The sequence below is a fragment of the Pezoporus flaviventris genome, unplaced genomic scaffold (assembly GCF_033815535.1).
Source record: "Pezoporus flaviventris isolate CSIRO_AGI_PZ_B2104156 unplaced genomic scaffold, CSIRO_AGI_Pfla_v1 ptg000069l, whole genome shotgun sequence".
NCBI lineage: Eukaryota > Metazoa > Chordata > Aves > Psittaciformes > Psittacidae > Pezoporus > Pezoporus flaviventris.
Genome location: NW_026892617.1, coordinates 2,197,313 through 2,212,199, shown reverse-complemented (window position 1 = coordinate 2,212,199; position 14,887 = coordinate 2,197,313). Strand labels below are relative to the sequence as shown.

At 54.9% G+C, this 14,887-nt stretch overlaps 1 protein-coding gene across 2 annotated transcripts; it reads left to right on the top strand.

The window, feature by feature from the left end:
• The first annotated feature begins 5,403 nt into the window (after positions 1 to 5,403).
• PPM1J (protein phosphatase, Mg2+/Mn2+ dependent 1J) lies at positions 5,404 to 14,663 on the top strand. Of its 2 annotated transcripts, none has more exons than XM_061471962.1 (10): positions 5,404 to 5,476; positions 7,782 to 7,908; positions 8,346 to 8,657; positions 9,043 to 9,155; positions 10,464 to 10,548; positions 12,027 to 12,145; positions 12,359 to 12,422; positions 12,597 to 12,704; positions 12,805 to 12,956; positions 13,088 to 14,663. In XM_061471962.1, coding segments are annotated over exons 1-10 (1,230 nt in total). In that variant the 5' UTR covers positions 5,404 to 5,474; the 3' UTR covers positions 13,236 to 14,663. The 2 variants fall into 2 exon arrangements, with proteins under 2 accessions (XP_061327946.1, XP_061327945.1); XM_061471961.1 differs by lacking the exon at positions 5,404 to 5,476 and adding an exon at positions 6,381 to 6,652.
• The last annotated feature ends 224 nt before the right edge of the window (positions 14,664 to 14,887 follow it).

Below are 14,887 nucleotides of genomic sequence, written 5' to 3'. Positions count from 1 at the left end.
CCCCGGTGCGGTGCCGGTGCCCGCACGAAGGGGCGCAGCGCCGCCTGCCGCCGCCCTCGGGACCCGCACCGTGATCCCGGGCTGCCACCCGGCTCCGCACCAGCCCGCCCCGCCGTCGGTCCCTCCCGGGAGGGCGCTGCTCCGCCCCGATTAGCCCCGGCGTTCATTAACGTAGGACGGGGGGAGGACCGGGCAGAGCTCATTTACATGAAGAAACCATTTTCCGCCCCAAAACAAGGTGTGATGGGCCCGGCGGGCAGCGAATGGTACTGTACGGTGCGAGGACAGACAGAAGACAGGCAGACCGATTGCCAGCCCCGCTTCTTAAACCCGGAGCCTGGCTTCAGCATCACCCACCAAACCCGGAACTTTACAGGAGACAAGACCCGCTCATGTGCCGGTACCGACCTGGTACCTGCAGGACCTGGCACCGGGACCCCAAGCCCAACCCGGGATAACTGTGCTGGCCCTGCAGTCCTCCCGGGACACCCCGGGCTCTAATTGACTGCTCTCACAGCTCTCCCAGCAAACAGCAAAAGCAAGGGCTGATTTTTTTCCCAACAGTTGTTGCCAGGAGTCAGTCCCACGGCCCAGACACAGCTGAATTACACCCAACTCGTTTTCTCTGCTTTAAAACCATTTGTGTACTAATGAAGCCTTTGGTTTTTGAAGCCAGCTCACAGTTTACCCCTGGACCTTTCAAGCCACAGCTCAGCCAGAAGCACCGAGCGATTTCCAAGACCAATCCGAGTTACAGATCAATGGCAGCTCTTCAGATAAACCATGGGTGGGCAGGTTGCAAACATCCCAGCCGTTTTCTTTCCATGAGATCACAGACACCTTCATCCATCCCCTCTCCTGGCTCTGCTCAAAATCCCAGCAAAGTGCCACATTTGGGCTGGCATCACCAGACACCCAGTTTGTAGAACCCCCCCATCGCATCTTAGTGATGAAAACTGGGGAAGGTGCCTCTCCCTTGGTGTATCCACAGCAGAAGCCTAGACTTGTCCCTCTCTAATCTTGGTTTGATTTAGAGCATCCTCAGTTCAGATCAGTAAAACCAATTAGTGCTGGTGAATGCAGAGAGCCAGGCTGGATGGAGATGCCCCAGGTGATCACCAGCTCCTGGGGGACCCACAAACTTGACATCTTCTGTCATCACCCTAAAACACCCGCAGGGAGCCAGAGGAAAGCACCCCAGCTTTAAGAGGCCCATGATAAGAATAGGTTTCTTTGCTGTTTTATCTAAGGCAGCTGAGGCTTTTCCTCCCCTTTATAGAGCCAAGATCTCCACATGTTAAATTGCAATTAATTAGATTTGGTTGCTCAAAAAAGAAAAGGGAAAAGGCTCTACAAGATTAACCCAACCCCCAGCAATAAGATGTTGAGGAAATACAAGCAGGTCCTCCTCCAGAGCAGAGGGTTTTAATAATAATGGCAAAAATCAATATGAAACTAAATTCAATCTGCTGTTTCTATTTGTCAGGTAACTTGATGGAGACTCTGCCAATTCAGGTCTTGATTGCTATGATAAATAAATACAAACATATTAGTTTTCAGATCACAAAGTTTCACGGAAATGAAGAGCAAATGCAATCAAAAGTACCTTTCACACCAGCCAAATTCCAATTAAATGAGGCCAGATTATTCAATAAAGAAGCCTACAAAAATAAAGCTCTTTATTGATGCAATGGTACAGAAACACAAACTTGCTGCTTTCTAGATCATAGCATTTCAATGCAGAGGAAGAATTAAGACTTTGGTAAAACTGATTTCATTCAAATCTGGCTGGAAGACCACAGTAATGCCTTCTCCTGCTGACTTCTTGTTCAACAGTACAGCAGCAGCCTCCAGCATCCCTCTCTGCTGGCGGGGGCTCTTCAACACCCATGTTTTACTGGGAGAGGGGAAGAGGTCTTGGTATCCATAACAAGACAAGTTTGGCAAGGAAAGCAACTCCACTAGAAAATCCTAGCAATGAAAACTGTTGGTACCATGTAAGAACTCATTTTCCCTTAGGCTGGAAGCTGTGGATGTACCTGGAACACTCCTGTGCTCTCTAGATGGCCAAGCAGCTCTTGTTCAGGAGGAAAAACCAAGGTTTAGGACAAAGCCTTGGGTTAGATGCTTACATGAGGCAGATGGGCACGCCAGAAAGACTTTAAATCCTCAGTGCAATCAACTTATCCACAGCTGCTAATGGGCAGAGGCACACGGAGTATTTCATCAAAGCGGGAATAAGCAGAACTGATGCTTTATTCCCAGGGAAGAGTTGTCATTCCCCATCTTCAGTGGGTCACTGAATTAAGATTCAAGCTTCTTTATCCCCTTCCTATGAGGCAGCACCGAGGATTTTGTTCCGTTTTCAAAGGACCTTGCTGACAGTGGGGAATTTCAGTGCGTGACAACACAGCAGCACAGAGGGGAGGATCTCTGGGAAGCCTGAGCATCCCATGGGGCATAGGTCTGAGCTTCCCCGGAAAAATACCCCCCCCAAAGCTCCATAAATTCCTATTAGCCTTATTACCACACATTTATTCTTGTTTCCCTGTATTTCTGCTATCAGGTGATGTGATATAAGAGCAGGAGGCTCAAACCCCTGATTGCAACAGCCTGAAGAGAGGTCACACATCCCCTGAGCTGCAACGTTCCAAAGGCTTTTCTGCCAGGAACAGACATGGGATAAAGATGTGTGGCTGCAATCAAATTATCCCTTCAAAGAAATAACAATAAATTCTGAACTTCCCAATTACAAGGGACAGGCAAACCTTGGAAACCATTAAGAGCTGCTTCTTCTGCTGATGAATTATCCAGAGTGCACAGAGCTATTTGCTGAGCTTCACTGTATTACACTAATTATAAATTAATATATTGCTCATTACACAATAAAGCTGTGCAGACAACTAATGCACTGCTGCAAAGAGCCTATTTTAAAGCATCCTCTGGTACTTTTATGATCTAGATGTTTAATTGACTTCTATTCTGGCTTAAATGCCACCAACATGTCATTCTCTCACAAGGAAATATTCCTGGCTTCATCCTATGTCCTCTGGGGCTCAGGTACATAAAGGAATGATGAAAATTAGAAAAGTTTGGTTTTTAATTCTAAGCATTTGTATGTGAAACTCGGCAAAACAGCATCATTTAAGTCTAACTCCTATGTTGTTGTCTTCAAATTGGTGTTTGCAAGGCAGCATGTAGGCAGGGAGTTATCGGTCCTGGGGCTCCTCATGCACAGCCACTTCCTTCTCATGCACACGCAGATGCTGCCTGGTGCGGTCAGCATCTCTCGCCCTGCACAGGGACAGGGAGAGGCAGGGAAAGGGCTGGTCTTGTCAAAGAAATCAGCTTTCTGAAAGGCCTAAAATCTCGTCTCTAAAGGGAATGGCTTTAACTTGGCAGAGAGGAGACTGAGCTGAGCTCTTAGGCAGAAGCTCTTCCCTGGGAGGGTGCTGAGGCACTGGCACAGGGTGCCCAGAGAAGCTGTGGCTGCCCCATCCCTGGCAGTGCTCAAGGCCAGCTTGGACACAGGGGCTTGGAGCAAGCTGCTCTATGGAAGGGGTCCTTGCCCGTGGCAGGGGTTGGAGCTGGAGGAGCTTTAAGGTCGCTTCCCACACAAACCATTCCACGATTCTAAGAAATAGGATTTTTAATTTGAAATGGGATTTGTAAGATTGCTCCTCCGTTTACATCCCCCCCCCCCCCCCCGAAATTATAAGGAATAATTTTCATTACCATTTTCACACAACTCTATCCAGAAAAGGAAAGATGATATAACCTTATATCTCCTCTATTCTGCATAAGCAAACCCTTGACAATTGAGGGAGAGGAGGACAGGGGCATTTATCCTCTTTCTGGGGCAGGGAGACACCAAGCTGGAGAGGGGAAGGAAACCCCACTGCTCACAGAGGGTGAGCGCAGGCAGGGGGGATGCTTTGGGTGAGACATGGAGGCAGGAAAAGCACAGGCATCCCTGCAGGAACTGCAGGGCAAAGGGCAGAGCTGCCATCATCCAAAGCACCCATTTACTGACATTTGCTCCCCAGGCTCCATCCCAAATGCCCATTTACTGACATTTGCTCCCCAGGCTCATAGTCTCACTCAGCCTGTGACTGTATCTCCAGGCACATGCACAGGGCTTGTTCCAGGCAGCCTTGTGAAGGGGAACCCCAGCCTCACAGACCAGGAAGAAACTTCCCATCAAACGGGCAGGCAATATGAATAGGAGGAAATGTTGCCCTCTTTCTTGGAAAGCTGTTATTAGCATGGCATTGTTGCAGGCAGCATTCTTGCAGCGCGTGTTTGTGTCAGACCATTCTTCCTGTGTGTTGTGCTTTAAGCCCAAGTCGGTAACTCAGAACCAAGCAACCGCTTGCTCACTCCCAGGCTGTGTTTCAACACAGCACTGCACCAGCTACCACAAAGGAGAAAAACAGCCATTACAGCTGAACCCAGGATGCTGCGCAGTGCTTAGCATAAGAGAAGCAACAAATGTCAAACGGTCCTAAGATTCCTATTGGAAACCGCCATTTCCTTCCTCCCAAGGAAAGCATCCTGGTGATTCAGCAGTACGGGGCAGACTGTCAGCCCTAAGGAGACGATAAACATTCCCTGGAAAAGAAAACGGTGATTTCCAAGGTTAACACAAAGGATACTGCACTCCTCTGAGACCCCCCTGTGCCACCAGCAGCAGGACAGAGATGCTGGAAGGGAGAAGACAGCTGGAACAAGGACCAGGCGGCCTGTGCCGCCATCCAGCGCCTTCCCGGCTCCCTGCAGCTCCCGCAGCAGATGGGAGCGTGGTGCTGGCAGCAGAGCAGCTCGCGCAGGAGCACAGAGGAAGCTCTGACCCATTAACATGAGATGCAGTGAAGAAGCAGACGCAGAAGCCAACAACAAATCTGGAGAGGAGCTTTGGGCAAGAGCCTGCAAGGATATAGGACAAGGGGGAATGGCTTTAATCTGCCTGAGGGGACACTGAGATGAGCTCTTAGGAAGAATTCCTTCCATGTGAGGGTGCTGAGGGGCTGGCAGTGTTCAAGGCCAGGCTGGATAGGGCTTGGAGCAACCTATTCTAGTGGAAAACATCCCTCCCTCTGGCAGGGAGGTGGAACTGAATGAACTTTAAGGTCCCATACAACACAAGCCAGTCTGGCTCTATTATAAACTTACCTATGCTTCCATCTCAAAGAGCTGCAGAACAACACTTCTACCTCCCTCCCTCAGTCTTTTAAAGCCCATAAAGGGAGAGCAGGGATGTATTTATCAGGGAACACTTTAATTGGAGCCAAGTAATAGCTGGGACACTCAGGTGAGCAGAGGGTGCAAAGCAGGGCAGGAAATGAGGCAGCAGCTTCAAATAGGGGTATGTAAGGGGGTACCAGAAAGCAGAGTGAGATAGGGGATGTGAGTTTGGATGTGTGAGCACTTTAAAAAGGCAGATTACTGCACAGCTTAATGTTGAGGATTACAAGATGTGAGTATAAGAAGTAATGAGCAACTTCCATACAGTCACCTTAGCAGTTTAGTAAAATTAGGCAGCTTCTGGATAAAGAAGGTGACTAAACCATGGAGGGCTTTACAGAATTGGTAGTGAGAGCCCTGCTTTTCTCTAGGCCTAACTGAAGCAAAGACCTGCATAGAGAGGAATAAATGGTTCCTCTGTGGAACTGAGCGCTTTCGGGTACCCAAGTGTTAGGAAATAGCCTCAGTTTTACTTTATAGTAGGGTAATACTGTAGGGTTAGCAAGTCCTTTGCTGTAACAGGACCCCAGAGGCAGGGAGGGGCTGAGGCTGGGCTGTGTGAGTACAGCTCTTAAGCCAGCCAGACAGAATGTGCTGTTCTGAGTCAGCTAAAGCTGCATCCCGACCGGTGCTGGAGGGCTGCAGCCTGGGTGGGAGGGTGGCAGTAATCCCTCGCTCCTCTCATGTTAGCTTCCCTACTCCTCGGCACGGCTGCCGAAGGGTTGGGTTCTGCTGATGGGTGGCCGGGAGAGTGACGAAGCACCTGCCTCTGGAAGCGGATGGCGCATCAGGGTAGATGGCTCTGCCGGAGCCCTTGGAAGATCCAGCCAGGAATCCCATCCGCCGGCAAGGCGAACAGCCCCGTACGGGCACGGCGAGCCCGCCTCCACCGCAGACCCATCTCCCTGAAGCCGGTTAACGACCTGCCCGGAGCTGCTTCCCCGCGCAGCCACGGCTCATGCTCCGGGAGGGGGGCCGGGATGCGCCGGGGGCCGGCCCGGATGCGCAGTAACCGCGGGCGCTGCGCGTACGCGCTGAGCGGCCGGGGCGGGGCGGCGGGCACGGCCCGGCCCGGCGGGGCTCAGCACGGCTCGGTCCGGTCCGGTCCGGTCCGGTCCATCTCATCTCCTGCCGGTATGCTACCGCGGGTGCGCGCCGCCGTGGCGCAGCTGGTGGCGGGGCTGGGCTCGGAGCCCCGGAGCGGCGGGGCCGGGGAGCCGCCGCCGGAGCCGTGCGGGCGGTCACGGTCGGAGCCGTGCGGGCGGTCACGACCGGAGCCGTGTTACCGGCCCGCCTTCCTCCAGCTGAGCCCCGCGGAGCTGCGCCGTGCCCAGGACCACGCTGGCCGGGCTGTGCAGAGCCCCCGCGACGGCCGCCGCCGCCTGCCTTGGAGCACGGGCTATGCCGAGTGAGCGGGGCCTGGGTGGGGGTACCCGCGGGGAGGATGAAGGGGGGATTGCGGCGCTGGGAAGGGGGCCTGGCAGCGCTCGGCACCCCTGGGAACTAAAGTGGGTCGCGGCAGTAGCCCGGGAGCTGCGTTTGCTTCTCCAGGAGCAGCAGATGGAAGCTCGCTCCGTAAATGCCGGCTGCTGGGGATGCCGGCAGCGTGCGTTGGTGCTCGTACCCGTCCCCGAGGGTTTCAGGCTCTTTTGTCTTGTTTGTTCCTGCGCTTATCTGCGCAATGCCCCGTGGCACTGATGGGGATCTGATGCGGCTCTCTCTGGACTAGGGGAGTTTAAGCTGTTTTGGGACTGGGACCTGATTTTGACTTCCCCTTCAAGGGCCTGATTCTCTTCTCCTTTTACTCGCTGCGAGCTTCATCCTTAACTAAAGGACAGTGGGGAAGGTCAGGCTTTGAAGGCCGTTTTTGCTGCTCCGTGATTAGTCCATTTCTGCATCCTGATCTTCCTCATGTCCTGGGGAGCTCCTAGAGATGTTAACTTGCCTCAGGAGAAACTGGGATGAGAGTACCTGGACCAAACCCACTCTGCTCAGCAGCAGGACTTCTCTGCCATCTCCTGACACTTCTTTCTGCAAACCACTCGAAAAGTCCATGCTGAAAGATCTCATCCTGCTGTACATGTTCACAGCTTCCTCCTGTGAGCTGGTTTTGCAGCCTAGACCTGAGCTCTACTGTGCCAGCATAGGCTGTGGAAAGTCAGCGTGAATCTTTTAGCAAAAGTTCTGCTGGTTTCACCTTCTTCACCTTCTCCCCTCCTCTGAAAGGTGATGGGATGTGGAGGAGGCTGTAATCCCGTCCATGAGTCCCAGCTGGGTGCATGTGCACTGAGACTCAAGCAGCTCTTTAGGCAGTCACTCTCAAACAGTCTTTTTGTGGCCCTCTTGCTTGGTGCTTGGACCTGGCTGTGCTGGTGGGAGCTGCTGGCCCTGGATCAACCCATGCAAGTGGTCTGAGACCTCTGCTTGCAGAGAGGAGAGCATCCCTGGGGGGGGGGGGGAGCGAGGTGCTGCGGGGTGGTCTCTGTTGGAGCATGGGGTGCAAGGCAGAGCTTTTACACCTTGTTTCCCCTCGGCAGGGTGATTAATGCGGGGAAGAGCCAGCACAACGAGGACCAGGCATGCTGCGAGGTGGTGTTTGTGGAGAGAAGGCCCAGCCCCAGGGGTCGGCTGCTGTCCAAGGAAGGCTGTGGGGAGCTGACTGGGGTGAGAGCAGGGGGAGTATGCACAGGATGTCCAGTAGCAGGATGTGAGATGGGACACATGGCAATGCGTGTGCAGCGCTGCTTCCCTGGGGCTTCCCCTGGTTCCTGCCAGCTCCTGCCATCATCCCTGTTGGAATACACCAGGGCTGGCTGGCCTGAGGATGCCACTGGCCAATGTGCCCCATTGGGCTGAGGAGGTGGCTGCTTGCAGGCCCTGTCCTGCTGCTCCGTTGGAAGAGCGGGCTGATGGAGACACAAGGTGCTGACACAGGGCTGGGCTCCAGCCAGGGACCAGCCATATCCAGAACCCTGATCAGCTGCCTATAGTGCTCCTGCCTGGGCTGGGCTGGGACATTGACTGGTGACACAGCTGCTCTGAATTCCCCATCCAGTCTGCTTCCTCACAGGCTCTCTTCACCTTCCTTTCTCTCCCCACAGGGCAGGAAGGGGTTTTATTTCCACTACTGGGCCTTGTTTGATGGCCATGCAGGCAGTGGTGCTGCTGTCATGGCATCTGAGAGGCTCCATCTGCACATCTGTGAACAGCTCCGGGACCTCGTGGACATCCTGCAGGATCCATCCCCACCTCCCATCTGCCTCCCACATGGCCCTGTGGAGTTAAGTCGGGTGCCCCTCACAGAGGACGATGGGGAGGTCCCCAGTGATGCTGTGCCACGGTTTCACCTGGAGAAAGCTGTTTCCCATGAGAGCCTGGTGATCGGTGCCATTGAGAATGCCTTTAAGCACATGGTGAGTGAGCCCCCTTGCCTACAGGGATGTCCAGGACATCCTTTGGGAGCATCCCTTTCCTCTATGTCTACCTTGGCTTGTCCCTTCTGGCAAAAGGCAGCTCTACAGCAAGGAAGGGTCTGCAGTGAGGGAAGGCTCTTAGGAGGATGGTCTCGGGGAGGGCACTCTGATGCTCTCCTGTATTTTGGGATGCAGAGGCCTTGGGCTCTGTGTGGGTGCTTCACTGCACTTCATTCCAGCAGTCCCAGCTGCTCCCCTCCTGTCTCGCTTTATCCTGTCCTCTCCACTGTCCCGGTGGAGACCTGTCCCCAGCTGCCCTGCAGGTCCCTGTCCCCTGGGCTGCATGGGCAGGTGCCCTGCCTGGAGCCGCTCTCTGTCTCCCCAGGACGACCAGATTGAACAGGAGAAAGCATCCCAGCGCCTGGCTGGGGGCTGCTGTGCCCTGGCTGCCGTCTACCTCATGGGCAAGTTCTACGTGGCCAACGCTGGTGACAGCAGGTACAGCCCCACAGGGCAGCCCCATCCCACCTGGTAGAGCAGAGCAGTGCTGGAGGCACGGTGAGGAGCACCCAGCTCCATCCCTGAAGCTGGGCTGTGCTGGGGAGAGGTCAGAGCCACCATGCCCTGCTGTGGGCTTTGTGTTTGACCAGGGCACCCATGGCTCTGTAGAATCATTTCTCCACATCTGGGTTTTGCTCCCTTCCTTCCCAACAGCATCCTGTCTGCTTCCCAGATGGCTCTGGGTCACATCCTGCTGCCAGTGCTGGCATGGGCTGCAAGCTGGGGTGTGAAAATTGCCCTCAGCAAAGCTTTCCAAAATGTGCAAGATGTTTTAGGGCACGCTTTGTACCCATGAACTGTTTCAGGAGGACGCACAAATCCGTGTGCAGATAAATCCCTTGGGAGCTTGGAGCCCAAGGATTTTGACGTGCATTTCCTTGGGTGCTTTCCTGTAATTGCACCTGGGGGTGTTTGTACCCCAGAGCAATGGCAGGAAGGAAAGTCCCCCGAGGGTGAAGCTGGTTTGAATTGCCCTGGCTTAGCTTGTCCTCAGCAGTGTCAGGCCAGCAAATACAGGCTCTGGTAGATGGTGGAGGACGTGCTTCCAGCTCTGGGACAGAGGAGATCCTTTGTGCCTCTGCTTTGGGTGCAGGCCCCCTCCATGGCAGCAGTGGCCAGGCACCAGCCATGCAGGACAGCGGTGCGAGCAGGGTCCTGAGGCTGTAATTGTGCCTCTGTGTTCCCTCCTTGGGCATCAGATGCTGCTGGAGCTGGGCTCAGCCAGGCCCTGCATCCCTGGAGGGGATCACAGTCAGAGACAGGACAGCAGGGTCACCAGTGTTGGAGATCCTTCATCCCCTCCCACGACATCCAGAAGCATCTCATAATCAGACTTTTATGTTTCTTTAACACATCAATCAATCAGACCAGCCCCATCAGCGACCCGCAGTGCTGGTGGGCACTTGCACCCATGTCCTGCTGCTGGTGATTTCTGCCTGTCCTGTGTGCAGCTCCCCTCTAAAGGAGGGTTTGCCACCTTTGCACTGCTCCTTTTCTAACCTGTCCTTTGGTTTGCTCCGTTTTATTCCCCTCTGCCCCATGCTTCTCTTCCATTTCTCTTCCTCCCTACCCCTATCCCTGCAGGAGGGAGGCAGGGGTTAGCAGGGAAGAGGGCAGGCAGCACATAGGAAGAGATTGCACCAGCTGAGCAGCTGTGAGGGAATCTGCCCCAGAGAGCCAGGCTAAGCTCCCCTGCCACATCTCCTCTCCTCCTCTCTAATCTCATCCTTCCATGTTTCATTGCAGGGCCATTATCATCCGTAACGGGGAAATCATTCCAATGTCCAGGGAGTTTACTCCAGAGACAGAGAGGCAGAGGCTGCAGTTTTTAGTAAGAAGGACCTTTCTTCTAACCTTGTCCCTGCTGAACCACCTCCCAGCCAGCCCCCTGTGCTGCCTTAGTGGTGGGGTTCCAGGGGCTGAGGGCAGCCCTGAAGCTGGGACCTGCTGATGGGCACTCATCCATCAAGTGCTCTCTAGGCTGCCCAGAGGTGCTGGGACATAAAGCTGCCCTGGCTCACCGGTGTGGGGCATCTCATGGCTGGTAGAGCCCTGCTTTGCTGCAGGGTCAGCGTGAGGGGCTGTGCCTGAGTCTGGCTTGGGGGTCCTGGGCTCTCGGCATGGGGCTGGTTTGTATTGGTGCATGGAGCCAGTTTGGTCCATCTTGTCCTGATCAGGGATGGGGAGCAGCCTGTGCTGCTGCAGGAGCGCTGGGCTGCTTGTGCAGTGACCAGGAGGAGGAGCACAGCTCTGCTCCCTCCATCCATCCTGCTCCCTCGCACGGTCCAAGGAGTGAGTCCTCCTTTCTTCCCTGCCTGCTGCCTGGGGACGCAGGGAGCTAATGTTTGCCAGTGGGTTTCCAGCTTTCATCCTGAAAGCTCCTTCTCCTGCCTGGCCTGGACACCCCCCCCTGTGCCACACAGGGAGACTTCTTAAGGTTATAAAGACCTCTCTGATGGCAGCACAGAGGAGGAGGCCTCGCTGGATGCCGTTTCCTGGCTTGGAAAAACACTGGGGTGTTTTTTCTTGGCTCTGTTTTTGAGTGACCCACAGGAGGAAACTGCTGGGAGCAGGATCTCCTCCAGCCGGCTGCAGTGGGCAGGGTGCAGGCAGGAGCCAGCCACGCTCTTGCTCCTCTGCAGAGTGCCCGTGGCCAGAGCCCCCCGGGAGGCGGATGGGGCTCTCCGTGCATCTGCACTGAACCCTCCTGTATTCCCAGGGGCTCTCCTCCTTTCTTTTGCTCTTTCTTCCTCCATCTGCATCTTCCAGCGCTGTCCTTATTCCCACTCTGTGCTCCAGGAGGCCCTGGATTGCTCTGGGAAGGGGCTCTGTGCTGCTGCTTGTCCCTTATCACAGCCAGGTCATGGTTTCTGGAAGAGCCATCAGCTCTTTCCCTGAGGCGGGTGCCGTGCCCTGTGCTGAGCCTGGGAGGATTGCAGCTCTCACTCCTCTGGGCAAATTCCAGCTCCTCCTGGAATTTGCTGGGGGTTGATCCCATTTGGAGACCCTGATTTCCCAAAAGTCCCCATGCAAAAGCTTCACCTTCGTGCTGGGTGTTGGCATGGCAGTGCCCAGCTCCTGTCTCTGCTCTGGGGGTAGCGCAGATGGGTGGTTTGGAGCTGCTTTACCACCCCCTGTTCGAGTTGCAGCAGAGCAGTTGGTGATGTCCCCACCATGCAATGCCATAGCTGAGGTCCCAACTGGTTGGCTGTGCCTCGTGCTGTGGGCACTACTGGCTGCTGGGGCAGGCGCTGCTCCGTGGGTCCTGCTCTCCCAGCCCATCAGTTGAGCCATCACTTCTTCCTACAGGCATTCCTGAGGCCTGAGCTGCTGGGGAAGGAGTTCACACACCTCGAGTTCCCCCGCAGGATCCAGCCCAAGGAGCTGGGGAGGAAGATGCTGTACAGAGACCAGGACATGAACGGCTGGTAACCCCTAAACCACCTCGCAGGCTCTGTGCTGAGGGGCAATGCAGGGTCCTGCTCTGCCTGGGTCTGCATCACTCCCATGGGAAGCAGGGCTCTGGCACACTGGGTACCCATGTCTTGAGCAGTCCTTGTCCCTGGGGGTGCCGTGTCCTGAGCAGGCAGGGGAGGAGCTGGAAGCCACCTCCTGCTGACACGTTGTCTTATTTTAACCAGGGCTTACAAAAAGATAGAAGAGGATGACCTCAAGTTTCCACTTATCTATGGGGAAGGAAAGAAGGTGAAGTGCTGTGGCAGGAGCTGTGTGTGGGTCCTGCCTGCTCTTGCTGAATCGGGGGGTTTCCAGCCTGTTTCTGCTTGTGCTGTCACCACTCCAAAGCCACCAATTCTCAGTTGGGAATGGAGGTGGAGATGAAGCAGCTGAAAGTTTTCCTTTGATTTCACTGTTCTCCAGGCTCGGGTGCTGGCCACGATTGGGGTGACGCGGGGTCTGGGAGACCATGACCTCAAGGTGTTCAGCTCCAACATCCACATCAAGCCTTTCCTGTCCTGCTTCCCGGAGGTGAGCCTGGCTGCTCTGTGCCCAGGGGTTCTTGCCGTGGCTGGAGCAATGAGAATCTTCTCTGCCCCTCACCCTTGTGTCTTGCCCTGCTGCTTGCCAGGTCAGGGTTTACGACCTCACGCAGTACGAGCACTGCCCTGATGATGTTCTGGTCCTGGGCACTGATGGGCTCTGGGATGTCACCAATGACAAGGAGGTGGCTGGTGTGGTGATGGAGGTGCTGACGAGCTATGAGCCCAATGACCCATGCAGGTAAGCTGCGAGCGGGCAGGGGGATGAGTGTGTCCTGTGCTCTAGCACCTCCCCTTGGCCTTGCTCCTTGGAGCGGGTTTGTGGCCGTGCATCCCTCCGGGCTGGGCTCACCGCTGTGCTCTGCCCCCCAGGTACACCATGGTGGCCCAGGAGCTGGTGGTGCGGTCCAGGGGGGTGCTGAAGGAGCGGGGCTGGCGGCTGGCTAACGACAAACTGGGCTCCGGCGATGACATCTCTGTCTTTGTGATCCCTCTGGGCGGCCCAGGCAACTACACGTGATGCTCAATGACCCCAGGGCAGCGTGGATGGAGATGAGCAGGACACTGGTGCTGCCTTGGGGCCACCTCTCCCCCAAGCACTTGTTTCCTGAGCCAAGTGTGAGAAGAGTAAGAACCCTGGAGCCTCTGTGCCCCTGCTCAGAGCATCCCTCTCTCCCTGTGTGAGCACAGCCCTGGGTGAGATGGAAGGGCCTTGGACAGAGGCTGAGACTGCTGTGGAAGAATGGGTTTTGTGCTGCTACTTTCTTGATTGCTGTGAAGAGCCAAAAGGCTCCCTGGTTTCTCAGGGCATCCTTTGCACCTCACCCTCGGTGCGCTGGTTCCAGCAGTGTGCAGTGGCCCTTGGGCAGGTGGAGCACTTGTACCTGGAGAAGCGTGTGCCTGCTGCTGCAGTCCTGTGACACTGAAGCTGCTGTTGGGGCTGGGATGGGCTGTGGTGGGTGAAGTTCTGCTGAAGGCACTGCTCAGTGCTGGTGTGTGTGGGGTGGAGGTGGACAAGCCCCACGACTGACATCCCAGCTTTGTGCTTGTCCTCTCCAGCCCTTCACGCCTTCATCCCAGCCATGTACCTCGTCTTAGTCACTGGTTTGGGAGGATGGGGTTGTGCTCCATCACTGCACTGCACAAAGAGCTCCTGGGAAGGAACGAGCTAATTGCACTTGTGCTGGCTGTGCCATGGGTTCTGCTCCCACCCCTCTTTGTGCCACGGGTCACTGCTGTGTTTCTGGAGCCAATTATTTATTGTTAACTGGGGAGCTGAGCTGGAAAATGTCTAAGTCTTAGTGTGGGGAGACTGTGACTATATGTCTATAGTTTCGAATGGTTCTAAACCGAGCTGCATTTGGCCACAGAGCAGCCCTATTCAGGCAAGCTTAACTGCTACATGGATCTGCTTAGCTGATGCCTGGAAGCCCACAATAAAAGCAGCTTGGTTGTGACTAGAATGGAGGAAAGGCAACTCCCTCCTTTTCCTTAATAATCTCCAGGCTGGCACCGAGCAGAGCTGCAGCAGTGGCTGACCCCTGCACAAGGTCTTACTTTGAATTACACAACCTTTATCCTGGAGGATGCATTTCCTGAGCCTATCAGAGCTTTGCATCCTCCCATCACAGGAGGAATGCTTCATCCTTGCAGCGTGGTGATGGGGAGAGCAGGGCTGTGGTCCCTTGGTTTGGCACTAGTAGTTTGTGTCCTGCTGTTGCTGGGTGCAGCCAGCTCTTGTCATGGGCTACCTTTGGTGGATGTTGTTTGCCTCCTGTAATCGGGTGTAAATAAACTGGGTGCACTTAATGGGAAGTGAGAGTTATCCAGTGAGATTTTGACCTACTGCCATCTGTGCAGAAGGGAGCAGGGAGGGATACTGAGGCTGGGAGCCTGTCCTGGTGCAGCACAGTGTGTTTAAATAAAGGTATTGCCACTTGCAGCCCCACTTCAAAGTCTCTCTTTTGCAAAGAAGACTTACCTAAAAGCCAATTAGCCCTGATTAATTGGTGTAGGCAGATTTGGCAGCAAATAGACCCAGGCGGAGCCATGTGAGCTGTTGTCCCTCTGCCCTTGGCATTGCACAGATCCCATGGGAGTAGGAACCCCACTGTGGGGTCAGAGCAACCTGGGGCTCGCCAGTCTCATAGGGAAGGCTTGCAGGATTGGTCA

Bases quoted from the DNA above. Each gene is read 5' to 3' on its own strand.
- PPM1J (XM_061471961.1), top strand. From the start codon at position 6,381: ATGCTACCGCGGGTGCGCGCCGCCGTGGCGCAGCTGGTGGCGGGGCTG. The intron at 12,423-12,596 runs GTGAAGTGCTGT...ACTGTTCTCCAG, and splicing joins TCTATGGGGAAGGAAAGAAG to GCTCGGGTGCTGGCCACGAT. The intron at 12,957-13,087 runs GTAAGCTGCGAG...TCTGCCCCCCAG, and splicing joins GAGCCCAATGACCCATGCAG to GTACACCATGGTGGCCCAGG.